At 46.0% G+C, this 27,251-nt stretch overlaps 1 protein-coding gene across 1 annotated transcript in view; it reads left to right on the forward strand.

Moving 5' to 3' along the window:
• KIF1B (kinesin family member 1B) overlaps positions 1-12,577 on the forward strand; it is a 231,392-nt gene extending 218,815 nt beyond the window's left edge. Inside the window, 6 exon segments of the mRNA XM_029579260.1 lie at positions 3,657-3,754; positions 3,904-4,053; positions 4,432-4,624; positions 5,044-5,079; positions 5,082-5,164; positions 10,896-12,577. Coding sequence (XP_029435120.1) covers positions 3,657-3,754; positions 3,904-4,053; positions 4,432-4,624; positions 5,044-5,079; positions 5,082-5,164; positions 10,896-10,938 — 603 coding nt within the window. The 3' untranslated portion in view covers positions 10,939-12,577.
• The last annotated feature ends 14,674 nt before the right edge of the window (positions 12,578-27,251 follow it).

Consider the following 27,251-nt stretch of genomic DNA (forward strand, 5'->3'; position numbering starts at 1 on the left):
CCACACTGGTCTCCAATCGATTGATGGACCATGTTGGCCTGATAAGTCATTCCATCGGCCCTGAGTGGTCTTGGACTGGCAGACCGCTCCCCCAGCAATCTGCCAGTCACGATCATCCACTGTGGTTCCTCCAGGTTCCCATCCCCCGTTGCAAGTGGGTTGGAATCAACCACCAATTGAGACTGGACCTGGCGGGTTCCAAGAGGGGCAACCATAGCTGGACTCCTCCGATTTCGGATCCCAACGAGAAAGCAACACCCTCTGTAAAGGTCTCATATGTGGAACGCCCAGGGAAACTAATTCCAGAGTAGATGCCATGGAACCCAAGTACTTGCAATAATCCCACACTCTGGGAAGTGGTTAGCGACAAGAGCCGACGGATTTGCGCCAATACTTGATCATCCTCTCCTGGGTGAGGAAGACCTTGCCGGACCGATGTATCGAACCGTGGTCCTAAGAAGTTCAGGACCTGAGACGGGATCAACTGGCTCTTGGCAAAGTTGACCACTCAGCCAAGGATTGGAGTTGGAGCAAAACTGTGCGTACCGCCATCCGACAGAGGTGTTCCGATTTCGCCCGTATGAGCCAATCGTCCAGGTAGGGGTGAACTAAGATCCCCTCCCGCCTGAGGGCTGTAGCTACCACCACCATCACCTTGGTGAAGACTCGTGGAGCTGTCGCCAATCCAAACGGGAGCGCTTGGAACTGATAGCATTCCCCCAAAACCATGAACCGGAGAATCTTTGACACTCGCGGATCCCTAGTGAAGATACGCCTCTGTTAGGTCCAAAGAGGACAAATATTCTCCTGACTGGACGGCCGCAATGACCGAGCGGAGAGTCTCCATGCAAGAACCGGAGGTACCCCGAAGAGCCCCGTTGACCTTCTTCAGGTCCAAAATCGCATGAAAGGATCCCTTCTTCTTTGGGACCACAAAATAGATGGAGTACCTGCTGGACCTGTGCTCCTCCGGAGGACCCGCACTATGGCTCCCAGGTATTTCAACCGTATCCAGGGTTTTGACTTACCACTTCTCGCTTGGCTCGAGACCCGCAGGGTGACGACAGGAACAGATCCCGTAACGGGCGGGCAAAATCCAACTCGTAGTAGCCGCTATCGATTATACTGAGGAACCCACGTGGATTGACGTAATCTTGACTTCACTTCTCGAGAAATAGTGAGAGGTGGCCCGCACCACCACTGGAACCGGGGAGAGGGTCTGCAACAACTTCATTGGGACGGCTTTCCCCCCGCGGCTTCGTGATGAGCCCCCCGTCACGGGAAGGGCCTGTGCCGCGAAGGGAAGTAGGCCAAGACTGAGATCTCTGAGTCTGTTGTCGGTGCGGGAAGGCTGGAGCCCTAGCCTGCCGAAATCTGCGCTGTCTCCGAAACCGGGAAACACGCCGAACCAAAGGCTCTGGAGGACCTGGCTTATCCTCCGGCAACTTATACACTTTGTTCTCTCCCAGAGACTTGATGAGGGCTTCCAGCTCATCCCCAAACAACAATTTCCCTTTAAAAGGAAGATTGCCCAATTGGGTCTTGGAAGAAACGTCAGCTGACCAGTTTCGAAGCCAGAGAAGCCACCTGGCTGAAACTGCCGTAGCCATGTTGTGCGAAGAAGCCCAGAGCAAATCATATAAAGCAATCCACAGTGTAAGCCACCACGGATTCCATCCTATTTGCCTGGTCAGCCTCATCTGGAGGCAACTCCTGAGAGGTGAGCATTTGTTGTAGCCACCCAAGGGTTGCCCGATGCGTGGTCTACTGCAGACAGCCGCCCCGAAACACACAGTGCTGACACCTCAAAGATCCGTTTTGAGAAGAAACCTCAAGTCTCCTATCCTGTAAATCTTTAAGAGCAGTCACCTCAGTCACGGGAATGGTCGTCCGCTTAGTGACAGCAGAGACCGACGCGACCACCTTGGGGATCCTGAGAATGTCCAAGGACTCATCGGGCAATGGTAGAGTTTTTCCATCACCCTCCCCACCGCAGGGTCGCCTTAGGAGATCCCCACTCCCGGGTCACTAGCTGCATGAAGCATCGGGGTGAAAGGGAAATGTTTTGGGAGGGGTCCGCAGCCCCAAGAGGATAGGATTCCCCTCGACAGGGCTTCATGCTTGGATTGTTGGGCATCACCTTCCAGCTCCTCCCGCCTAAATAAGTGGAAAACACGGGGATCGTTTCCCCTCTACCGGGTTGACTCATCGACATCCCCGTCTGGATTTGGGAGGAGCAGGTCCTGGGAAGGATTCTGCGGGACTCAGGATCCAGAGTCCCCGCAGGGGCCAAAGGGACATTGGGAGCTGCGGCTCGTTTAGCGATCTTTGCGGGTGGAGGCTCAGGTATCCTCCTGCCTGTGCCTCGGCCTCCAAGAAGGCCTTGTGCATCAACAATATAAATTTGGACGAAAAAGGCACCTGTTCCTTTAAGGGTTCAGCCGGGGGGGGGGGGAGGGTTCGGAGGAGAGGCACGCCTTATACTGCGCGGCCTAACAGGGCTTAAACTGGGTGGAGAAAGCGGGGAAGGAGGGGGACTCCCTTCCCCCCTGCAGGGAGACAGGAGACGGACAAAATGGCTGCCGTTCCCACGCGATCCGGGAACGGGGCCACCCGCAATCGAGGATCACCAGTCGGACCTTTGCACTAAAACCGCCATGGAACCCTCCCTGACGAGCCTCCCTCCCCCCCCCCCCCGGGAGGCAGCAGGCACAACAAACCATTGCGCGAAAGATGCAGCCCTGAGCCCCATTTGCGGAGCACGAAAACCCCTGTGGCATCCTGGCGGCTCCCAAAACGGCCCGGAGGTAAAGGAAATAAAATTAAAGTTATTTAAAGACAGCGAGAACCGCCGAAAATTCAGCCTCCCGGAACGTGAGAGCGCCAAGCTCACCCGATGAATGCAACGTCTCGGGACACAGGGGGGAGGGACCGGCTCACTGGTTAATTCCCCACTCACCAGAGTAGACCGCGCCTCCGGGGATTTGGCTATCGGGGTGTCCAGCCCCAGCCGTACGTCCAGCAAGGCTGCAGCTGCCTTGGGAGGAGAACACTTTCACTAGGCAAGAATGAAAACTAAAAACTTTTTTTTTTAACAAACTTGATGTAGCCAAGGCTATAATGCAAAGGGAAAGGAGAGATAACAACTCTGAGAATAACTAAAAAGGAAATAATATGATAGGATCAGGACCGCAGGTTCTGCCGACCTCCTCTGCTGGATCGCAGGTGGCACACCAAGTTAAGAGGGGTTGCCTTTTCAGTTTTTGCTCTGACTCCATCTACTGGAAGGGAGACACAACCCAGCGGTCTGGACTGATCCTGGTACGTACAGGGAATGACACACAGACTTAGTAAAGTGGTTACAAGTATGCTGCACAGCACGATTGAGCCAGGAGGTGGAGTATATCACTTTTGGGAGTGGAAATATGGTTATAATGTAAGAATATGGTACTGAGCTATGGCCCGTTATGAAGACTCTCAGCTGGGACTCACTGGATTGTGCACCTGTATGAACAGAGCAGAAACATTTTGTGATTGTAGCCCTGCTGAGCTCCATGGAAAGAAGTTGGGTCTGTTTAAAGTGTGCTCCTCATTGTAAGCTCTGGACTTGAGGCACAACTCTTAATACCTGCTCTTGCTTTCTATCTGTATTACAGCTGTCTGATATCTCTCCAATTGGCCGGGATCCCTCTGTGTCCAGTTTCAGTAGTGCCACACTTACTCCTTCATCTACCTGCCCTTCCTTGGACCAGAAGTGAGTATAACACCTGACCTCTGAGGACAGACACACTGACGGTCAGCAGGAAAGAGGGGATCTTAGATTTATTTCAGCAGTAGTAACCTTGGGCTCTTTTTCTCACCACATCTGCCGTGCATCTTAATTTCAACATTTCTTCCCTCCAGGACACCAGAAGCAAATTCTTGGGCTTCCAGTCCTTGCACAGAGTTTGAACAGTTTCAGTTGCCGCCTACAGTGGAGACTTCCTATTTGGCCAGGGCTGGCAAGAATGAATTTCTCAACCTGGTTCCTGATATTGAAGAGCTAAGGCCGGGGTGAGTCCTCGCTCCCAAGTACTAGTCAAAGTCACCTAAGTAATGCAGGATTCTTTAGGGTATGAAGTTTAGCGCCATAGAATACTGTAGGATATTAAGCCTTCCAGTGCTAGAGCATAAGTTGGGCTTCTGTAGGATTACACTCTAAGCACTACAGAACAGTCTTTTTTGTTTTTTTCTGTATTGGAGGAAACCAGTGAGAGATGGTTGTTGTCCCTACATCAGCAGTACCTAGCTGATCACTGGAGGCTTCTGTTAATCATATTGCACCCTGCTACCACTTCCAGCTTGGGCTTTTTTGGTTTCTTTGTTTGGTAGGGATAGCTCTTTGTTTTAATGTATGTAATGATTTTCTAATTGTTATATTGGAAATTGAAGGACCATAGTCTCAAAGAAGGGGTACCTGCTCTTCAGGGAGCCACAATCTAACTCCTGGGTCAAGCACTTTGTGGTAGTCCGGCGCCCATATGTCTTCGTTTACAACAGTGACAAGGATCCCGTGGAGCGAGGCATCATAAACTTGTCTACGGCGCAGGTGCAATACAGTGAAGACCAGAAGGTCATGGTCAAGGTCTGTGTAACCTCTGCCCCCAACCATTCCTTCAAAAACTAAGGCTCACATGTTGTGAGTATATCAATGTAACTGCCATCTTCCTTCACCCTCATGCCTATCTCCACCTGGAACAAATTGGGGTCTTAGTCTGAGGTCAGGCTTGTGGGATGGACTGCCTCATTCTTGGGTTCTATCTTCATCTTCCTTTCTCACATCAACCTGTAGCTAGAATTTGCCTGTATTTGCACTAAAGTGTGCTACATATAAATGCAGGTAAAGGGGGTGGGGGGGGAGGATCTTGAGTGTGGTCCCTCACCCTGTCTGAGGAACAAGAGACCTGAAGCTCTTCTTAAATCTGGGTCTCCACTAGGAAAAGCTGGTGGTGTAGGATCCACAACTGGGAAGTAAATAACATTAACATCTATGTCGTCTTTCAGACCCCCAATACCTTCGCAGTGTGCACAAAAGCATCGGGGGACTATTGCTTCAGGCTATTAATGACAAGGACATCAGTGACTGGTTATATGCCTTCAATCCCCTGCTTGCTGGCACAATACGGTAAGAACGGATCCAAGTGACATAAAAAGCCCCTGCCCCCAGTAATGATGTATGCCTGCTAATTGGGGATGCAGATGTCTAACTTAATTTTCCTAGCGTGTAGCCAGATGGACTCAAGACCAATGGGTTATGTGCTCCCCTGCCAGCAGATGGAGACAGAGTCAGGTTTCAAAGCTGACGTCACCCTAGATACATCCCCTGCAGTGACCTCAGCCCTCCAGTATCTCTCCGTCTCCAGCAGATGTGGACGTGCTTTCCCTATTGGGATCACCATACTCTTTAGAAGAAGAAATTTTACCTTTAAATTGGAGAAAGATAGACTCCCGCTCTCCTGCGGTGATACCTAAAGTTCCCTCCCCCAGCTTAGAATTCCTGAAGTGATTTCCAAGATCCCTCAGAGGCGTGCCTTTGTCCAGTAGCCAGTTCCAGGCGTGGACTTTGATTTTGAAGCAGCTGAAAGGCAGCAGGTCCAGGAATCCGAGCATGGCGGTGTCAGCCAAAGCTTTCTCCCCTTGTAGCCAGAGACGTCTCTGTACTCAGCTGGTAAGCACTGAACCCAGGTAAGTAAAAAAAAAAAAAAAGAAGAGGATTGCCTCCTGATTCAGAGACGTTGGAAGGGTTTCGGTAAGACTTCCTCCAGTCATCTTGCTTGGTATGCTGTCCCGATATTGTTCCCGGCTCCAGTGGTGGCTGCAGGAAGCTCATCTGGTCAGGGGTGAAACCCTATCCCCTCCAAACTGGCTGGTCCTCACGACCGACGTGAGCCTCCAGGGTTGGGGAGCTCACTATAAGGAGCTGACAGCCCAGGAAGAGGCACTCTGGAACATAAATCACCTGGAAGCCTGGGCAGTCAGATTGGCATATCTACAATTCAGCCACTTTCTCCAGGGTCAAGCGGTAAGTGTAATGTTGGACAATGCAACAATGGTAGCCTACATCAACTGCCAGGGTTGGAACCAAAAGCCAGCAAGTCCTTATAGAATGAGCAGAAATGCATCTACAGATGATCTCAGCCTCCCACATCGCAGGAAAAGACAATGGCAGAGCATATTTTCTAAGCAGGGAGAGTCTGGGTCCAGGAGAGTGGGCAGTGTCAGCTGGTGGTAGATTGTTGAAGTCTCCTGTCCATCGACCTGCTGGCTGCATCTCACAATGCGAAGGTTCCCAGATTCTTCAGTCGCAGAAGAGATCAGTGGTCCCTGGGGATCGACGCCCTCGTTCAGACCTAGCCAGAAGAGGAGCTGCTATACGCCTTCCCTCCATGGCCCCTGTTGGGCAGGGTTTTTCACAGAATCGAGCACCACAGGGAATTGGTCATACTAGTAACTCCAGATTGGCCCAGGCGTCCATGGTATGCAGACATGCGGAAACTCCTGGTGCAGACCCACTTTGCCTTCCACCGCACAGACTCCTGCTACAGCAGGGACTGGTCCTTCACAAGGATCCGACTCTATTCTGTCTTATGATCTGGCCCTTGAGAAAGCTCGCCCGATATTCGGCAGCAGTAATTGCAACCGTACACCACGTACGGAATTTCTCTATGTCCCTAACGTATGTGCAGGTCTGGAGAGTATTTGAGGCCTGATGCGAGGAACGTGTTGTTTCCCCTCGGACGGTCAAAATCCCACTAATTCTGGATTTTTTGCAGGATGGCTTGAATAAAGGTTTGACCCTTAACTCCTTGAAGGTCCAGGTAGTGGCTTTCTCTTGTTTCAGGGGCGAGGTGAATGGAACCCGCCTTTTGGCTCATCCAGACTGTTTTGTGGAAGGGGTGAAGCACCTCCGGCCAACCCTACGGTGGCCAGTTCCCTTGTAGAATCTTAATCTAGTTTTGGAGTTTTTGGCAGGGCCCTCCTTTTTGCCGCTGCGCAATCTTTCCTTGTACTTGTTGACCCTGAAAACAGTGTTCCTGGTGGCAATATGCCAGACAGGTCGCATCTCGAAAATACAGACGTTGTCATGCCAGGAACAATTCCTCCGGAAGACTCCAGGAGCGTTACAGCTTCATAACCATTCCATCCTTCTTGCCCAAGGTTGTCTCTGAGTTTCATTTGAATCAGTCCATTTTGTTGCCATCCCTGGATAGGCACAAGGAGGTGGAAGAATACAGCCTCCTCCGCCATTTGACTCAGTAGGCTTTTGGTGTGTTATCTGGAAGTTTCAGAACCAGTCCAAAAGACGGATCACCTGTTTGTCCTTCTCGTTGGAAAGAAGCAGGGCAAACCAGCTTCGGGGGCTACAGTAGCTCGCTGGATTAAGGAGATAGTCACAGGAGCCTATGTAGATGCAGGAAAACCATTACCCTTTTAAGGTTAAAGCTCATTCAACTAGGGTTCAGGCAGTATCATAGGCGGAAACTAGACTACTGTCTTCCATCGACATCTGCCATGCAGCAACTTTCTCCAGGTTCTATTGCCTGGACGTTCAGGTCTAAGAGGACACAGCCTTTGCAAGGGCAGTGTTAACTGGACTGCGGGCAGCCTCCCACCCTGATCGGGAGTAGCTTTTGTACATCCCATTGGTCCTGAGTCCATCTGGCTACATGCTAGGAAATGGAGAAATTACTTACCTGATAATTTCGGTTTCCTTAGTGTAGACAGATGGACTCAGCATCCCACTCATGGCTGCCCAAGAACGGTGCCAAGGATTCGCATGTGGAGTGGATATCTAGTCCAAGAGGTTACAGGTAAGCGGTCGTCCAGTCCCTATGCCAGGGCATGTATAATCTTACTGGGGTTCAGTGTTTGGTTGAGTAGAGTTACAGTTATCCATTTTTAATCAAGTTTTTAAATCAAGTTCTTTCAGTAGTATGTCTGCAGTGGCTTTTGAAGTGAATACTGAAGGACTGAGGTCATTATGGGGGTGTATCTAGGGTGACGTCAGCCTTGAAACCTGACTCTGTCTCCATCTGCTGGTAGGGGAGCATAAACCCATTGGTCCTGAGTCCATCTGTCTACACTAAGGAAAACGAAATTATCAGGTAAGTAATTCTTCCATTATATCAAAGCTGAACTATGCAACTCTAGCGCTACTTCAGTATACAATAAAAGCTTTACAGGTGATCTAGAATTCATTGGCTATGGTGCTTTCAGGATCTTCTAGAACTGAACATATTTCTTCATTCTGTATGCTTTCCATTGGCTTCCAGTTGAATGATGGGTGCAATTGAAGGTTCTAACTGATGATGCACCTGCAAGTATGAGTGCCCTGTTTAAAATGCACCGACCCTCTGGAAATATAATGTCATCTGAGCAGTGTCTTCTTGACATACCGAGCCATTGCCTAGATAAGCTTGATTAATCTAGAGAAAGACTCCTCTTTATAATGGGCCCAACTTCATGGAATCAGCTTCCTTTGGCACTTCGCAAGGAAGTCTCTTAAGCTTTTAGAAAGCTCTTGAAAGCTCACCTGTTTAAAATAGCTTTTAATTTGCCCTCTGGGTAAGGAGCTTTATCAAGTAGATAACAATTTTATTGTTGTACGAACTCTATAGCTCTTTTTAATTAATTAATTTAAAATACTTATATTCTGCTTGTGTGACAAGCCATTCTAATCAGATTACATTAAACGTGAAACAAAATCAAAGCATTTAAAAAAACATAATAACAATGTAAAATTACATGATTAAAGCCCAAATACTAATTAAAAAGCTCTATGAAAAAAAAAACCTTTTATTTTCTTCCTAAACATTTTAATATCCTGAATGATTTTTAGTTCATCTGTGAGCATGTTCTATAATGTTAGACCAATTACTGATATGGCTCGCTTTCAAGTTTGCTGCAAACGAATTAGTTGTTGTCTAGAGTATCTTAATGCTTATGAAGGAACGTATTTTTTGAATAAAGCGGACAGATGTTACGATGCTGCATTAGAAATTAATTTATAAAAAAGCATTATAACCTTGACTTTGATTTGTTGCATAACTGGAAGCCAATTGATATTTGCCACTTCAAAGGGTAAACTAGATGGCAGATAAAAATGTTTATCAATTTAAAACAATAAAAGCTAAAACTACTTTGACATTTAAAGTCTTTTTTGGATATTGCTGACTTGCAAAATCTTCTGCAAGTTTTCATCCTTACATCCATTGACTATTGTAATTCTTTGTACATTGGTCTAACACTCAAACACGAGCAATGCAACTCTTACAAAACTTTTCTGCTCGTTTGATTTTGGGAGCACCCCGATATGAGCATGTTACCCCATTGTTGAGACAATTACTTATTTACCATCTTTTATGATATGCAATGTTATATTTGCTCAGTGTATCTTAGTATTTTTTTTAATGTTTGATTTACGCTTATGAATGTATGCTTGTGAGTCACTTCAGTGGGTCATGCGGTATATAAATGTGAAAAGTAAATAAATGCATGATGGCTGGACTGTGTGTTTCCTTTTATAGTAGAAATTTTAAGCAGAAGCTTGTCCTTAGAGCATATTGAGTGCAGGGGAATATATGTGAATAGATGTTTGGATAAATAATGAGGAGCTTTGTAAAGTAAATGTTAATAAGTTTTAACTCCACGCACTGTACAAGCTTCATATGTTCACTGATAGGCAAGACACAGTCGACTGCCATATTCTGCAGTAGTTGCAGGGCCCTGATTTGACACGTTGACAAACCCACTTACAAGGAGTTACAAGAATGAATAAACAACTGAAGACTGTACAAAAGTCTTCAGCTGGAAGAATATAACTTAATGATGGAGCCAGTCTAAGTTCATCTTTCATGATGGTGCAGTCTGTCTGTAGGTTTGTGAGTTGGGGCCGTCTCTTCCTTCCTTGGGCAATACTTAATGATGGAGCCAGTCTAAGTTCATCTTTCACGATGGTGCAGTCTGTCTGTAGGTTTGTGAGTTGGGGCCGTCTCTTCCTTCCTTGGGCAATACTTAATGATGGAGCCAGTCTAAGTTCATCTTTCACGATGGTGCAGTCTGTTTGTAGGTTTGTGAGTTGGGGCCGTCTCTTCCTTCCTTGGGCAATACTTAATGATGGAGCCAGTCTAAGTTCATCTTTCACGATGGTGCAGTCTGTCTGTAGGTTTGTGAGTTGGTGCCATCTCTTCCTTCCTTGGGCAATCCTGGGGCTACCACCAACTTGCTGGCACTGATCTGGTTGCTTTCTGGGATGTTGGACCCTGCTGGTACCACCTTGGTCATCCCATGGGTGGGGGGAAAACAATTAGCGAGAGGGAAAGTAGTTTTTATAGAGGATTTATGTTTTTACTCTGTAATTCTGCTGTGTTTTGGGGAGTTTTTTTGTTTTATTTTCTGCGTGGTTTTTTTTTTGGGGGGAAGGGGAGTGGGGGAGGGGTTTTTTCTTTCTTTGCCCCTTGTAGCCTTTTCTTACACCTTCCTTATGTTGCTTTTTCTTTTCCCTCCATCCTCTCTCTCTAACTCCGCCAGCCTCGCTAATGTCCTCTTTGCAGGGAAGCAGTTGATTTTAATGATGTATGTTCAGTCTTTCCGCACCTAGGAGTATTGATAGGCAGATTATTAAACATATTTAAAATAAATAAATTGCGGCACAAATTATTTGCTTTCTCTGCAAGTAAAGAAGAGAAAACCGCATTTGTAGTTGCTCTTTGTTCCCAGGAATGCGTCTGCAATCTGCATACTTTTCCCCACAATATTTACGGCTCGCACTTGTGTGTTATTCAGAGAAAGACTTGTGAATATTGCTCTCCGTGCAAACTTCCAGGCCTCACATTCATTTATTTCTCTCTATGCAGGTCAAAACTCTCCAGAAGGCGCTCAGGACAGCTGAAGTACTAACTTTGATTCCACTACACCACTCGCCTTCGCCATTGTGATTCTGGCTACTTTCCCTTCTATGTAAACCTGTGACTTTGTCTGCTCCATCTCTGCTGAGAATCTCTTAACTTGTCGCATGTGACCAAACAAAAAGAAAAAAATAGCCCAAGAGCTGCAGGACTTCTGCTCTTCTGTGTCTGATTCCCTCTAATGTGTGATAATCTCAGCTCACCTGCACCGGGTCAGGCCACGGAATGGGATGTCACCCTGCGCTGTGTCTGATTCCCTCTAATGTGTGATAATCTCAGCTCACCTGCACTGGGTCAGGCCACGGAATGGGACTTCACACAGATGCACAGTTTGATGGTGGCTTCTCACTGCTTGGTATCCCTACTGATGAGCCCCTGTGCTGGAAAGCAGTCGTGGGGGGAGGAAGGGACTAAGAGAGGGCAAGCAACTCCTGCATTGATTTATTTATTTCTCTACTTATTTATTTAGTTAAAAAAAATTGTATTCCTTATATTCCATAGTCCCCACATCTCTGTTGTGAGCATGTTTAGGGTGGACCAAAACGTTTCCTAAAAAGACTGGAGCTGTGAAGAATGATTGTAATACTGCGCAGTAGTATCGGCAGGATTTTAGCGCTTTTGGAAGGATGCCAAGTGTAATCTTAGGGAAGGTAACTTTATAACTACTCCCACAAGGCTAAGGTCTGCAGGGATGTTTGAAAATTCATGGTACACGTGTGGACATGAGGAGCTGTAACTTTGTTCATATGATTGAAAATGTTTTCCTTCCTTACCGCTGCTTCCTGGAATGCCTGCTTCAACTGCAGCTACAAATACACGTGAAATAAGGTTTCTCTCACATATGCAGGAGCCTGCTCTGATTTTCAAAGTGTGATTATGCACATAGAAGAGGGCTTTAGGAGCTATAAAGTGCTTTGAAAATTAACCCCATTCACTACAAGAGGAAGGGTCACTGCCCCGACCAGGAAGTTCTGGCTACCAGCGATTCCTTGCTAGATCTGAATCCCCAATGCTACTCCTTGGCTTTGTGGGGTGCTAGGTAGGTTGGGATTACGAAAGAGTTATATCCCTTTCTCTCTCTCTTGTGGTGCAAGACCACCCTGCATTTCACTGAACACAGCATGAGTTGTGACCAGTATTGATAGAATATATTGCAACGACCCACCTTTGCCATGCTTTGTAGGGTCTCCAGATTCAGAAAACTAACACCCCACCTGGCAGCACACTCCTTTGATTCACATTGGCTATGCACAATAAAAGCCCTCCACCATGAATCTATTCCCTAGGCATGGGAAGATGTTATGGGACACATTCTGTCCAAGCCCATTGAGGAACCACTAAGGTTGATTAATTAATGCACCTAATGGCGGGGGCAGGGGTGTCTTATCATTTAATAACACTAAGCAGCAGGGGACACTATGGCCCAAAGCTGCTGGGAAAAATGGGGTAGAAGCTAGATGCCAAGTTGTAATGTTAATCTGTTTTGAGGGAGAATGAATTACCATACATAGAACATAAGATATGCCATACTGGGTCAGACCAAGGGTCCATCAAGCCCAGCATCCTGTTTCCAACAGAGGCCAAAACCAGGCCACAAGAACCTGGCAAGTATCCAAACATTAAATATATCTCAAGCTACTATTTCTTATTAATTAATAGCAGTTTATGGATTTTTCCTCTAAGAACTTATCCAAACCCAGTTACACTAACTGCACTAACCACATCCTCTGGCAATGAATTCCAGAGCTTAACTATGCGCTGAGTGAAAAATAAATTTCTTCAATTTGTTTTAAATGAGCTACTTGCTAACTTCATGGTGTACACCTAGTCCTTCTATTATCTGAAAGAGTAAATAACTGATTCACATTTACCAGTTCAAGTCCTTTCATGATTTTGTAGACATGTATCATATCCCCCCCCTCAGCCGTCTCTTCTCCAAACTGAACAGCCCTAACTTCTTTAGCCTTTCCTCACAGGACATCCGTTTCATGCCCCATATCATTTTAGTCGCCCTTCCCTGCACTTTCTCCAGTCCAACTATATCTTTTTTGAGATGTGGAGAGCAGAATTGTACACAGTATTCAAGGTGCGGTCTCACCATGGAGCGATACAGAAGCATTATTTAAAAAAAAACAAACAAAAAACTTTTCTATACCGTCGCTAAGTTATATACCATTATGACATTTTCCGTTTTATTTTCCATTCCCTTCTTAATAATTCCTAATGTTCATTTTTAAGACCACTACAGCACACTGAGCTGATGATTTCAATGTATTATCCACTATGATGCCTAGATCTTTTTCCTGGGTAGTAGCTCCACATCGTGTAACTACAGCAAGGGTTATTTTTCCCTATATGCATCACCTTGCACTTGTCCACATTAAATTTCATCTGCCATTTGGATGCCCAATCTTTCAGTCTCGCAAGGTCCTCTTGTAATTTATCACAATCCACTTGAGATTTAACTAGTCTGAATAATTTTGTGTCATCCGTAAATTTCATCACCTCACTCCTCATATTCCTTTCCAGATCATTTATATATATATTGAAAAGCACCGGTCCAAGTACAGATCCCTGAGGCATGCCACTGTTTACCCTTTTCCACTGAGAAAATTGACCATTCAATCCTACTCTCTGTTTCCTGTCTTTTAACCAGTTTGTAATCCATGAAAGGACATCGCCTCCTATCCCATGACTTTTTAGTTTTCTTAGAAGCCTCTCATGTCAAACATCTTCTGAAAATCCAAATACACCACATTTACTGGTTCACCTTTATCCACATGTTTATTAACCACTTCAAAAAAAAAAAAAAAAAGGAAATTTGTGAGTCAAGACTTCCCTTGGGTAAATCCATGCTAGCTTTGTCCCATTCAACTATGCCTGTGTAAATGTTTTGTGATTTTATTCTTTAACCGTTTCCATGATGTTTCCCGGCACTGAAGTCAGGCTCACCAGTCTGTAGTTTCCCAGATCACCCCTGGAGCCCTTTTTAAATATTGGGATTACATTGGCCACCCTCCAATCTTCAGGTACAATGGATGATTTTAATGATAGGTTACAATTTTCTTGTAATAGATCTGAAATTTCATTTTTTAGTTCTTTCAGAACCCTGGGGTGTATACCATCCGGTCCAGGTGATTTACTACTCTTCTGTTTGTCAGTCTGGCCTACCACAACTTCTAGGTTCACCATGTTTGGTTCTTTCATCTGAGTCGTCACCTTTGAAAACCATCTCCAGAACGGGTTTCTCCCCAACATCCTCTCCAGTAAACACTGAAGCAAAGAATTCATATAGTCTTTCCTTGATGGCCTTATCTTCCTTAAGAGCCCCTTTAACCCCTTGATCATCTAATTCTCCAACAGACTCCCTCATGGGCTTTCTGCTTCCAATATATTTTAAAAAGTTTTTATTATTAGTTTTTGCTTCTACGGCCAACTTATTTTCAAATTTTCTCTTAGCCTGTCTTATCAATGTCTTACATTTAACTTGCCAATGCTTATGCTTTATCCTATTTTCTCCTGCTGGAACCTTCTTCCATTTTTTGTTATACTTTTTATTTATTGAAATTTTCAATTATACAAAGAATATACCTTTGCACAGGAAACAGAGAGAAAGACAAAATAAGCAGTGATTAACACAATAATATTGAAATCCAAATCTACTCTCCCTTAATAATCTTCAAAAACAAAATGGGAGAATCAGAAATCGAGGAGAATAAAAGAAAATTACAATAAGTAATAGCTTAAAATTCCATCTTAAATACACAAATTGGATACATCCCTATGATAACTCTGGGCTGGTAACAGAATTACCCATTTTAGTCCGCAAAAGTTTTTTCAATTGATCAGGATCAAAAATGATAAATGTGTTAGCTCCGTGTTTTATAACACATTTAGAAGGATGTCTTAGGATAAATGAGGCACCTAGGCCTAATACCTCAGATCGCACTGAAAAAAACCCTTACGCTGAACTTGCATTATCTTGGCTAAGTCAGGATAAACTCTGACTAAGCCCCCCAAAAAAGGAACATTAAATTCGAGAAGTAAGACTTCATTATAAAGGTAACATCCTGGTCATGAAAGAAATAAATCAACATTGTAGACCTATCAGTCACTTCAATATGAGAAATAAGGATAAATTTGAAAAATCAGCATTAAGTTGAAGATGAGTTTCTTGATTAGGACTAGGCTTAAAAGGTAGAAACAACACTTTGTCCACGGAGGGTATCTTCTCTGCAGGAAGCTTCAGGACTTCAAGGAAAGAATGCCAAAGCGTTAAGCTGGGCAGTTCACCCAATACTTTGGGGAAGTTTAGGAGTTAATTCAAACACTTGGCCTGGTTTTCCAAATTTTTCATCCTCCTGGAGAGAGAAAAAATGAGCCCAATTAATAGTGGCATTAATGGCCTTGATACCTTCAACATCCCGCCCCTGGATAGCAAATCTGCCCTCTTCCACAGATGTCTGAGAGCACTGCAATGGTAGGGAGTTCAGCCCTTTTCCTGGTGAAACGCCAAAGATACCTTCCACATGGGGCGAAGTGATGAAGTCATCAAATTGCGCCCCTGCTGTTTTGGCGGTTGTCTGAGATGGAATGAGTGGCAGAGAACGAGTATCCAGTGGGCTGAGAGAGACATCTCTCGGTGAAAACAGAGCTCCTTTCTGTTTCACTAATGGGGCTCAACCCGCACAGTTCTGTGGAAGGAACAGCATATTCAAGAATGGTCCGTTGGTACTGAGGGTTCGGAAGGATAAACCCTCATCCTCCCTTTCCATTTGAGACATGAAAAGGTAGATCAAATAAACCGGTAAGCCAGGAGCAGCAGGCGTATGTGACCCCTCATGCCGCCATCTTAGATCGCTCCCATCCCCCCTTCGAATTTTTGAATGAAGATCTTTTGGCTAAAATAGCCTCTCTCACCTCACTTTTTAGCCATGCTGGTAATCAGTGGATCTTCCTTCCACCTTTCTTAATGTGTGGAATATATCTGGCTTGCACTTCTAAGTTTGTAGTTTTTAACAGTGTCTACAGCTGTTAAACACTCAGCCTTTTTAGCTGCACCTTTTAATTTAGGTTTGTTTGTTTTTGTTTTTTTTAACTGTTTCTCATTTTTTCAAAGTTTCCCTTTTGAAAGTTTAGCACGAGAGCCTTGGATTTGCTCACTGTTCCTCTTCCAGTCATTAAATCAAATTTGATCATATTATGATCACTATTGCCAAGCAGCCCCACCACCGTTACCTCTCTCACCAAATCCTGTGCTCCACTGAGAATTAGATCTAAAATTGTTCCCTCTCTCATCGGTTCCTGAACCAATTGCTCCATAAAACTGTCATTTATTCCATCCAGGAACGTTATCTCTCTAGCATGCCCTGATGTTTCACTTACCCAGTCAATATTGGGGTAACTGAAATCTCTACTGCCCTAGCAGTCAGGTTAGCTTCCCTAATTTCTCTTAGCATTTCACTGTCCATCTCATCATTTTGGCCAGGTGAATGGTAGTATACTCCTATCCTACAAGTAGAGAGGCCTGCAAATCAAGGTCAGTTGGCAACAGAAAAGTGTGTGGAGTAGATGAGCAGATCATTTCTCTAGTTTTGGAGCTTTCCCACATGGTCCTGCTACCCAGCCTGGTCTTTTGGTGCTGCATTTGTACAGAGAAAGGTCAGATGGGGGGTGCTCTTCAAAGCAAGTGAATCTTTTTTTCTTTTTGTTGTTCGTGATGTTAGCTATTTTTATCATTTGGGCTGTATCCCCTGATCTGTGAGGCCCGTGGTAGCAGCAACACTTGCAGGTGCTAGGAATTTGTGGATACTGCTAACCTGAACCAATGATGCTTCGTCATATGCAAAATATTGAAGAAGTAACAACGTGTGTGTCATTTTTTTTTTGACTTGGAATAAATGAGTTAGAAAACAAATTTTGCTTTGGATCAGCCAAAATGAAACCTTGTGTAAGAAAGTGAGAGCAAAATCAGTCAGCAGATGTTGTAAAGAGGTGGCACAGTAGCCAACTTGCTTGCAGAAGCTCCCCTAAGGAACACTAAAGACTGAAAGACCTTAAGTTTGGGATCTGGCGAGGCTCTTCTTAGCTATGCTGCTTTGGTTTATTACGAGGAAGACTCCTTGGAGCAATGAGGTGTTGCAGTTAGAGGGACCTGTCTGCAAAAGACCAGATGGGGCAGACTACACTGCAGCAATTTGTCTACAAGAGGTGCAGGTTCTATTACTTTCGTGGTGACTTTAAAGAGATGGAAAAATGAAACTGACCCAGGAGTCGGCCAGCTCTGTGGGTGCACTGTCAGGGGCCAAACCACCCACTGAGCATGTGCAAGAATCGAGAGCGGGTATTTTAATAATCCTGCCTTTCAGTGTGAACATTGGAGCTTTTGTTGTTTGGGTGCTGCTGAAGCTGTGCAGGCATTATAAGTTATTTGGTGATGTGCAACAGAAAATAAAACTGGGCGGTGTTTTATATGAGAACCAAATGAAGTTTTGCACTTCCCTGGGCAGTGTTCTCAGGTGGGAGCCCCACAAGCACTTTACGTTTAATTACAGATTCTGAAAAGAAGTCAGGCATAGGAAGGTTTTTCTTCTGAAATTGAAACAGTGTGCTGATGCAAACTAAAGAATGGCCATCCTTCTGCTTGTGAACTAATGTACAAGAATCTGGTTCCATTTTTATATTCATGTGTCCGCAGGGAAGGAGAAACCTGGCCCATTGGGCCCTCCGGACCTCTGCATCTCAGTTCTTTGTTGGTTATAAGAAGTACTGGTTTTATGGCTGGCTTAGTTTTTGTTTTATTTCTAATTTTGGTGCTGTTTGGAAGGAGAGGGTAACTGCTGCTGATGGATAAGTTTTGCTGATTAGATTTTCATGGGGATTCATACTTACCTGCATTACATTTTGTCCCATCCAGTTATCCAAAACTGTGGTTCAAATTGTATATGACTGGAATGTAATTTTGTGAAACCATGAGCTGCTTGTAAAAGATTTTTGTTGCAAAGGCCATGTTGGAGTGAGCAGCAGCTATGGTTGCTTGCGAGAGCTGTGCTGTTGGTGAAGGGAAGCTGAGTCTTGCAATGTCAGCTCTCATGTCTGACATCTGTGAATTTTCTTGAATTCACAGAGCAAAAATGATTCAAATTAAGGCAGAAGACAACTTCCACATATATTGGTCCCTTATTTCGCACAAGCTCCTGTCCTTCACTCTCCATATTAAGGAACAGCGGCGTCTTGGCCTTTGGAATAAACGTCTTTGCAAAATGTTCACAGGGCAATGATGTAGTCTGTCAGCAAACTCTACAGGTCTCATTTCCTGGGTCCATTTTGTACATATATAATGTGCAGAGCTTGAGTATAAAAAATGTAAATATATTTCATGTATTTGTATTAATTTTTATCATTTGCTGTATAGGCTAGATGTGCATTACAGATATATCTTAACTGTGTATGGTAATCTTGCACCACTGAACTGTTAGCGAAACAAGGTAAAACAATAAAGGGTACAAGCAATGTATAAAAAGCTGGATGATTGCTGGTTTCCTGGAGCAGGTCAGTCAGTGCCTCGGTCCCTAGGCAGAGACATGACAGCTGGGCAAGAGAGATCAATAGTGCCTCTGTCTGCTCCCCGATCCCAACGTCTCCTAGCTCCACCTCTCCCCTGTCTGCTCCCACTATCCACGCGTCTCCTAGCTCCACCTCTCCCTGTCTGCTCCCACTATCCACGCGGTCTCCTAGCTCCACCTCTCCCCTGTCTGCTCCCACTATCACGGTCTCCTAGCTCCCACGCTCTCCCCTTGCTGCTCCCACTATACCACGCGCCCACCTCTCCCCCTGTCTGCTCCCACTATCCACGCGTCTCCTAGCTCCCACCTCTCCCCTGTCTGCTCCCACATATCCACGCGTCTCCTAGCTCCCACCTCTCCCCTGTCTGCTCCCACTATCCACGCGTCTCCTAGCTCCCACCTCTCCCCTGTCTGCTCCCACTATCCACGCGTCTCCTAGCTCCCACCTCTCCCCTGTCTGCTCCCACTATCCACGCGTCTCCTAGCTCCCACCTCTCCCCTGTCTGCTCCCACTATCCACGCGTCTCCTAGCTCCCACCTCTCCCCTGTCCTGCTCCCACTATCCACGCGTCTCCTAGCTCCCACCTCTCCCCTGTCTGCTCCCACTATCCACGCGTCTCCTAGCTCCCACCTCTCCCCTGTCTGCTCCCACTATCCACGCGTCTCCTAGCTCCCCCCCTCTCCCCTGTCTGCTCCCACTATCCACGCGTCTCCTAGCTCCCACCTCTCCCCTGTCTGCTCCCACTATCCACGCATCTCCTAGCTCCCACCTCTCCCCTGTCTGCTCCCACTATCCACGCGTCTCCTAGCTCCCACCCTCTCCCCTGTCTGCTCTCACTGTCCACGCGTCTCCTAGCTCCCACCTCTCCCCTGTCTGCTCCCACTATCCACGCATCTCCTAGCTCCCACCTCTCCCCTGTCTGCTCCCACGATCCACGCGTCTCCTAGCTCCCACCTCTCCCCTGTCTGCTCCCACTATCCACGCGTCTCCTAGCTCCCGCCTCTCCCCTGTCTGCTCCCACTATCCACGCGTCTCCTAGCTCCCGCCTCTCCCCTGTCTGCTCCCACAATCACGCGTCTCCTAGCTCCCGCCTCTCCCCTGTCTGCTCCCACTATCCACGCGTCTCCTAGCTCCCCACCTCTCCCCTGTCTGCTCCCACTATCCACGCGTCTCCTAGCTCCCACCTCTCCCCTGTCTGCTCCCACTATCCACGCGTCTCCTAGCTCCCACCTCTCCCCTGTCTGCTCTCACTGTCCACGCGTCTCCTAGCTCCCACCTCTCCCGTCTGCTCCCACTATCCACGCGTCTCCTAGCTCCCACCTCTCCCCTGTCTGCTCCCACTATCCACGCGTCTCCTAGCTCCCACCTCTCCCCTGTCTGCTCCCACTATCCACGCATCTCCTAGCTCCCACCTCTCCCGTCTGCTCCCACTATCCACGCGTCTCCTAGCTCCCACCTCTCCCCTGTCTGCTCCCACTATCCACGCGTCTCCTAGCTCCCACCTCTCCCCTGTCTGCTCCCACTATCCACGCGTCTCCTAGCTCCCACCTCTCCCCTGTCTGCTCCCACTATCCACGCGTCTCCTAGCTCCCACCTCTCCCGTCTGCTCCCCACTATCCACGCGTCTCCTAGCTCCCACCTCTCCCCTGTCTGCTCCCACTGTCCACGCGTCTCCTAGCTCCCACCTCTCCCGTCTGCTCCCACTATCCACGCGTCTCCTAGCTCCCACCTCTCCCCCTGTCTGCTCCCACTGTCCACGCGTCTCCTAGCCCCCGCCTCTCCCCTGTCTGCTCCCACTGTCCACGCGTCTCCTAGCTCCCCCCTCTCCCCTGTCTGCTCCCACTGTCCACGCGTCTCCTAGCTCCCGCCTCTCCCCTGTCTGCTCCCACTATCCACGCGTCTCCTAGCTCCCGCCTCTCCCCTGTCTGCTCCCACTATCCACGCGTCTCCTAGCTCCCACCTCTCCCCTGTCTGCTCCCACTATCCACGCGTCTCCTAGCTCCCACCTCTCCCCTGTCTGCTCCCACTATCCACGCGTCTCCTAGCTCCCACCTCTCCCCTGTCTGCTCCCACTATCCACGCGTCTCCTAGCTCCCACCTCTCCCGTCTGCTCCCACTATCCACGCGTCTCCTAGCTCCCACCTCTCCCCTGTCTGCTCCCACTATCCACGCGTCTCCTAGCTCCCACCTCTCCCGTCTGCTCCCACTATCCACGCGTCTCCTAGCTCCCACCTCTCCCCTGTCTGCTCCCACTATCCACGCGTCTCCTAGCTCCCACCTCTCCCCTGTCTGCTCCCACTATCCACGCGTCTCCTAGCTCCCACCTCTCCCCTGTCTGCTCCCACTATCCACGCGTCTCCTAGCTCCCACCTCTCCCGTCTGCTCCCACTATCCACGCGTCTCCTAGCTCCCACCTCTCCCGTCTGCTCCCACTATCCACGCGTCTCCTAGCTCCCACCTCTCCCCTGTCTGCTCCCACTATCCAAGCGTCTCCTAGCTCCCACCTCTCCCCTGTCTGCTCCCACTATCCACGCGTCTCCTAGCTCCCACCTCTCCCCTGTCTGCTCCCACTATCCACGCGTCTCCTAGCTCCCACCTCTCCCCTGTCTGCTCCCACTATCCACGCGTCTCCTAGCTCCCACCTCTCCCCTGTCTGCTCCCACTATCCACGCGTCTCCTAGCTCCCACCTCTCCCGTCTGCTCCCACTATCCACGCGTCTCCTAGCTCCCACCTCTCCCCTGTCTGCTCCCACTATCCACGCGTCTCCTAGCTCCCACCTCTCCCCTGTCTGCTCCCACTATCCACGCGTCTCCTAGCTCCCACCTCTCCCCTGTCTGCTCTCACTGTCCACGCGTCTCCTAGCTCCCACCTCTCCCCTGTCTGCTCTCACTGTCCACGCGTCTCCTAGCTCCCACCTCTCCCCTGTCTGCTCCCACTATCCACGCGTCTCCTAGCTCCCACCTCTCCCCTATCTGCTCTCACTGTCCACGCGTCTCCTAGCTCCCACCTCTCCCCTGTCTGCTCTCACTGTCCACGCGTCTCCTAGCTCCCACCTCTCCCTTTAATTTCTTTTCCTAGGCTGTGCTTTGGCCAGGTAGAGGTGCACTTCATCGTGATGTGTTTGCTGACCTTCCCTAGTCCTGCTCATGGTTCTTTCCCTTTTTAGTGATCACACTTTTTATTCTTGTGGAAGAGACCAACCTAAGCCAGTTCCCAACTCACATAATCCAATTCAGTCATAGGAGGAAAATTCTTCTTAGCAGAGACCTGCAAAACATTTGCAGTCAAATTAGTACCCATACCCCAAGGCTGTTTTCACTACTCTTCTCCTGTCCACCCTCACATAAACCAGTAGTGAGTGAAGACAGCTCTCTCCCTGTGAAGTCTGCAACTGAAAAGGTGGTGGTTCTGGGACAGAGCTCCTAAGAGGTTTACAGCCCACAGCATGGGAGAGAGGAGGAGGAGGATAATTATAACAAGGTAGATGAGACAGAAAATCCCCAAGTCAAAACTTTAAGCCTCAGAATCAAGTAAAGTACTTAAAGGTCAATCTAAACACGCTTAGTGTTTATCTCGGTCACTATCAGACGATAACGTAGCAAAATGCTATAAACAGAATAGTTACTCTTCCCATAGGCCTCAGCTACATCTCCAGGAGCTTTCTCGCATGGATCTGGCTCAGACTAATCTTGTGAACTTGCTCTCTTCTGATCCACTGTACCTGTTCATCAGCACTTACAGCTCTCGAGTAGGATGAAAAGCCAGCAACATTTCCAGTTGTTGGAATTAGTCCCAAATTTCTTAATATAGAACAGATTTCCTAAATGCACGGACTACAGACAATGTCTTAAGAATCCATATAAACTATTCGTACTTTAGCTCAGTAGTCTGCATCCTCCATCTTTTGTTTCTAGAATAAAGAATTTGACCTAAATGGTTAAAATTCCTTAAAGAAGACATACATCTTAATAAAAAAACAAAAACGCGTTACTTGCTTCTGAGTAATGCAAATCTTAGTCATAATAATGCAAACAGATAAAACACTTTTAATATTGTAAGATAAGGATTTGGCAAACAGGTACAAATTAATTCCAGGCTATAACTCAAAATGTAACAGGCAAGCACAGAACTAGGAATACATGAAAATGATAAAACCCACATTTTCTTCCAGCTCATAAAGTCTTCCATATGAAATTTGTCTGCTCAGTTTTATTGCCCTCAGGCTTTCAGAGCTGTGCTGTAGATTAAGTGGATCCTCTGAGTTGAACACAGAGCTTTAGCCACAGCATAGGAATAGAGTAAATAACAGCAGATAGAGACCAAAATGGTCTTGTGAGCCAGAGTGCCCAGCACTAGATAGTGAGAACGCCTAAGAACAGGGGAAATGAAACAGTATAAGATGGGAACCATTCTAAAGAGGAACATCCCGTCTGCCACACTTGACTTCTAGGATATCGCTTCTTATCCAAATCAGTTAAGAGATGAGAAATGTTGGGCTGAAAATGCCGAGGGAGAGGAAAGATAGTCTCACTAGACTACATAGGTTGTACTGGAAGTGGGAGATAAGCCAACACTAGCAACTGCTTAGTTGCTAGAAGGAAGAGAAACACAACCACAAATTAAAACTAGTCCACAGGGTAGTAACAGTTTAAACAGGCAGAACGTAGGAAATGTTTTTTCAGAGCATGCACAGATTTATATGTAAGTTTTCATACATATGTAGCCACCGTACTTGCATTTCAAACTGTCTATAGTAATTAGATTAGTTTGAGCTTTCTTTAAAAACTTTCATCCTTGGGGTTCAGGAGCTCAGATGCGCAAGCTGACACTACATCCTTGGATGATTTTATTAAATTTAAAATACTCAAGTGTAAACAAATGTCCATCATTATGGTGTATTATTTCAGAACTACTAACGCCTTTAGGTTGTTGAGAGATGTTCAAAGCCAACTGAAAGTGATTGAAAATCCTAAACAATCTGTGTTTGTTGCTTTGTTTAATTTAAATCTTGTATTCCACCTGATCAAAGCAAATCACATTACAAGAAAAACCAGTTGGTACAGCGGTGCCATTAAAGATAGAACCATAAACAATGCAGCAAAGCAAGTGTTACGTTCAAATACAAGTAAAGCCAGGTCCACAAGTCAGTCAGAGAGAGGGCTTTTCCTAATCAAAGAGCTACACCTCCCATCACATGCCAACACTTTTCCAGTCAGAAAATAGTTTAGCGGTTCTGAAACAATCCTGAAAGAATTCCCTGAATGCATGTAAGATTTGTTGGTAGTTAACCTGTAAATTATTTCTACAAGGTTAGACACACAAGCCCTCCACCTATTGCAGTGCTTGACCTGCAGGAAAACCCCAGGACTAGTCAACATCTTTAACTGCTTTACCCCTGAATCCAATAGCATTATTTTGTCCTTCTGCTGAAGGAGGAAATAGAGGCTGTTTGGACAGCAGAATGAGATGGAAAGGGAAAGAAATATCACGTTCTTACTTCAGCATAGTGCTGCAGGACATTTTATTTGGTGGTGGTTTCCCGAGGGGGGGGGGGGGTGCATATATTGAACACATGGTAAACACAGAAAAAATACTGATTTAGCATAAACTTATGAGTGGAAACCAATCGTCAAGGCTTGGTTCCACCTTTTAAAAAAAGAAGTTAGCACAGTGAGGGGCCGATGCAAAAAAAAAAAAAAAAAAAAGTGTTAAAAGTAGGTGCAGAGTGTTCAGTGCCCGCTTTCCTAATGCAGCCCCAGGTACCTCTCCTGGGGTGCCATGCAATATTTAAATTAGGGGGCACGCTGCTAAGGAGGCACTAAGGTTGATTGCGCGCCCCAGGAGAGATCGGCTGTCCGTGGGGTAAGAAAACGCACACTGAATTTAGCAGCCTCCATTTTCCTAACCGGCGCACAGCCACAGGTTAGGGTTAACGGAGTATCTCCTTCCCTAACCTGATCGCCACACCTTTTATTTATTTAAATCTTTTCCTTCTTCCAACTTAATATCGCCATGATAGTAAGTAGGAGGATGTACAGAAAAGCAGTGTCTTCTGCTTTTCTGTACAACGTTTTTGGGTGCTCAGAAATGTGTGCACTAACTAATGGCCTCATCAACATGCACTCGCTTGTGCTGAGCACTATTTGTTTCGGGGTGCGGTGGATGCGCTAATCCCCTTATAGCACTGTTTTGCATCGGCCCCTGAGTGATGTTTTATGTTAATCAACAAAACTTTCTGCAGTGTCCTGATAAAAGGAGAAGATCTGTTGAAAGCTAGTGACAAATGTATTAAGTTAATACAATAAAAAGGTCTCATCTACACCATGTTTGTTGACCTTAGCCAAGAAGGCTAAACGCTACTTTTATTATTAATAAAACATGAACCCTTCCTCCAAAACGTATGTAAGGCAACACTAAAACGAGGTAGTCAGCTCTCCCTCGGCTGTTCCTACCTGCAGGGGCAGGTAGGGCCTGGCCATGGAAATTGGATAGGATGTGGAAAGCAGTGCCTGATATCATCCAACAGCTTTGTCATGGGAAGAAAAAAATAAATCTCTTTCTCAAATCCAAAAGACCTCTAGGTCTCAGAGAATGCGTGGGAGTTCCTGCGCTGCTGCCCTCAATCATTTTCATCTGCTGAAGCAACCAGATGCAAAGTTTCTTTCTGCTCTTTCCTGTCAGTGCTGCCATCTTTTTTGGGGTTATTGCATTTGATTTCTTTTAAATTTTATTTAGCTTTTGGTTTTCAAGAAATGGAAAAAAAAACCCCAACACAAACAGAGCAGCTTTTTATTCACAGAGGCATAAACCCAAATCACCAAGTCTGGGTAAAGCCCCGTTTCCATTGTGTTGGCAATCAGGATTTCCATGATCTTTATTTCAAAGGTTTAGGGCCTTCTTGAGACCTTTTGAATTGTGGCCCATGCAGAAAAATGAGTCCCCGGCCTTTGAAATACAAAAGTATGAACTAAAATTAGTTTTCATCACCATTCACTAAGGACAGTTCCTCCTCCATGAGCTATGACCAGGATAAGACAGCCTTATAGGAGTAAAGAGTTTAATACTTCTAAGGGGTCAAGGACTAACAGAAAAAATAAGTCTTCAAGCTGGCACCATGCCAAATCAAAGCATCAGCCATTTGGTGTCTTCCTCAAAGAACCAAACAGTAAACCATGAGATGGTGTGGAACGTTCGGAGCCAAGGCTTCCAGCAGTGTCCTCAGCGGCACGAGAGTCTCCAGCATGGAGATCAACCAGGTGAAGCCTTTGGCACTGCACACTTTAGAGTTACTATCGCCACAGAAGACTTACAGTAGGGCACTGAGCCTTTTAAAAGAGGGGAAAACAAGCAAATCATCATCTCCAGTCTTAGTAATTGAGACAGAGAAAGCTCTTCCAGTGCTACCTCCCTTCCTGGAGGCTTTTCTACATACAATGTGGAAGGACTTAAAATAAATTTGTGCCATCTGCTTCAAATGATATGACTACACTACTGATTTTTGAAAGACTTAAAGGAAATCTCCCAAAACAGTCTCCTTTTACTCCATATCAAAAACAAATAGTATCTGCTTCTTCAATGTCTGTCTTTGCCAGGAGATTCTCATAATATGACTGTTCCGAAGATTCAAAATTCATACGTTCATTAGAACTTAAGACTGGTCAGACCAGGTCAGACCAGAGGTCCATCAAGCCCAGCATCCTGTTTCCAACAGTGGCCAGGCCAGGTCACAAGTGCCTGGCAGGATCCTAAGGGGTAGAAAGATTCCAAGCTGCTTATCCCAAAAATAAGCAGTGGATTTCTGCAACTCCATCTTAATGGTTAATGGACTTTTCCAAATCTTTTTTAAATGCAGCTATACTAATAGCTTTCACCACATCCTCTGGCAATGAATTCCAGAGCTTAATTATGCATTGAGTAAAAGAATATTTTCTCTTTAATAGTATTAAATGTATAATCCAGTAACTTCATTGTGTGTCTCCTGGTCTTTGTACTTTTCGCAAGAGTAAATAACTGATTAACATTTACTCGTTCCATTCTACTCCTTATTTTATAGATCTCTATCATATCTCCCCTCAGCCGTCTCTTCTCCGAGCTGAAGAGTCCTACACAATTTAGCCTTTCTTCATAGGGAACTTGTTCTATTCTCTTTATCATTTTGGTTGCCCTTCTCTGTACATTTTCTAATTCTGCTGTATCTTTCTTGAAATGTGGTGACCAGAACTGAGCACAATACTCAAGATGAGCTCGCACCATGGAGCAATACAGAGGCATTAGGATAGTCTCTGTTTTATTCTCCATTCCTTTCCTAATAATCTTGAACATTCTATTTGCTTTCCTGGCTGCTGCTGCTGCTGCACACTAAGCAGAAGATTTCAACATATCAAATGGAAGAGGACATACATATACCTCCAAATCCTTCTCCAGAACTATAACAGAGAAATTCAATCCCACCCGAGGACGTGTCATACCCTGCCTTCCAAGAGAAAATATCAGAAAACATTCCATTCAATTGGAGGATTTCAAGGAGATTTAAAATATATTCAACTGTCAGCGCAAATCAGGGTTGTGTCTGTGCATAAAGCCTTACAAAATCTTTTCATTCTTTGAAAAGACGTTCATCAAACTAAAAAAGGGTACAGGTATAGGGGACCAAGTACTACAGAGGTTACCTTGTACACGAGCGTTATTCTATCAACAGATAAAAAACTTGAGAAAATCTTCCCTATTATTTATTTTTT

Source organism: Rhinatrema bivittatum, chromosome 15 (assembly GCF_901001135.1).
Source record: "Rhinatrema bivittatum chromosome 15, aRhiBiv1.1, whole genome shotgun sequence".
In the NCBI taxonomy this organism is placed as follows: Eukaryota; Metazoa; Chordata; class Amphibia; order Gymnophiona; family Rhinatrematidae; genus Rhinatrema; species Rhinatrema bivittatum.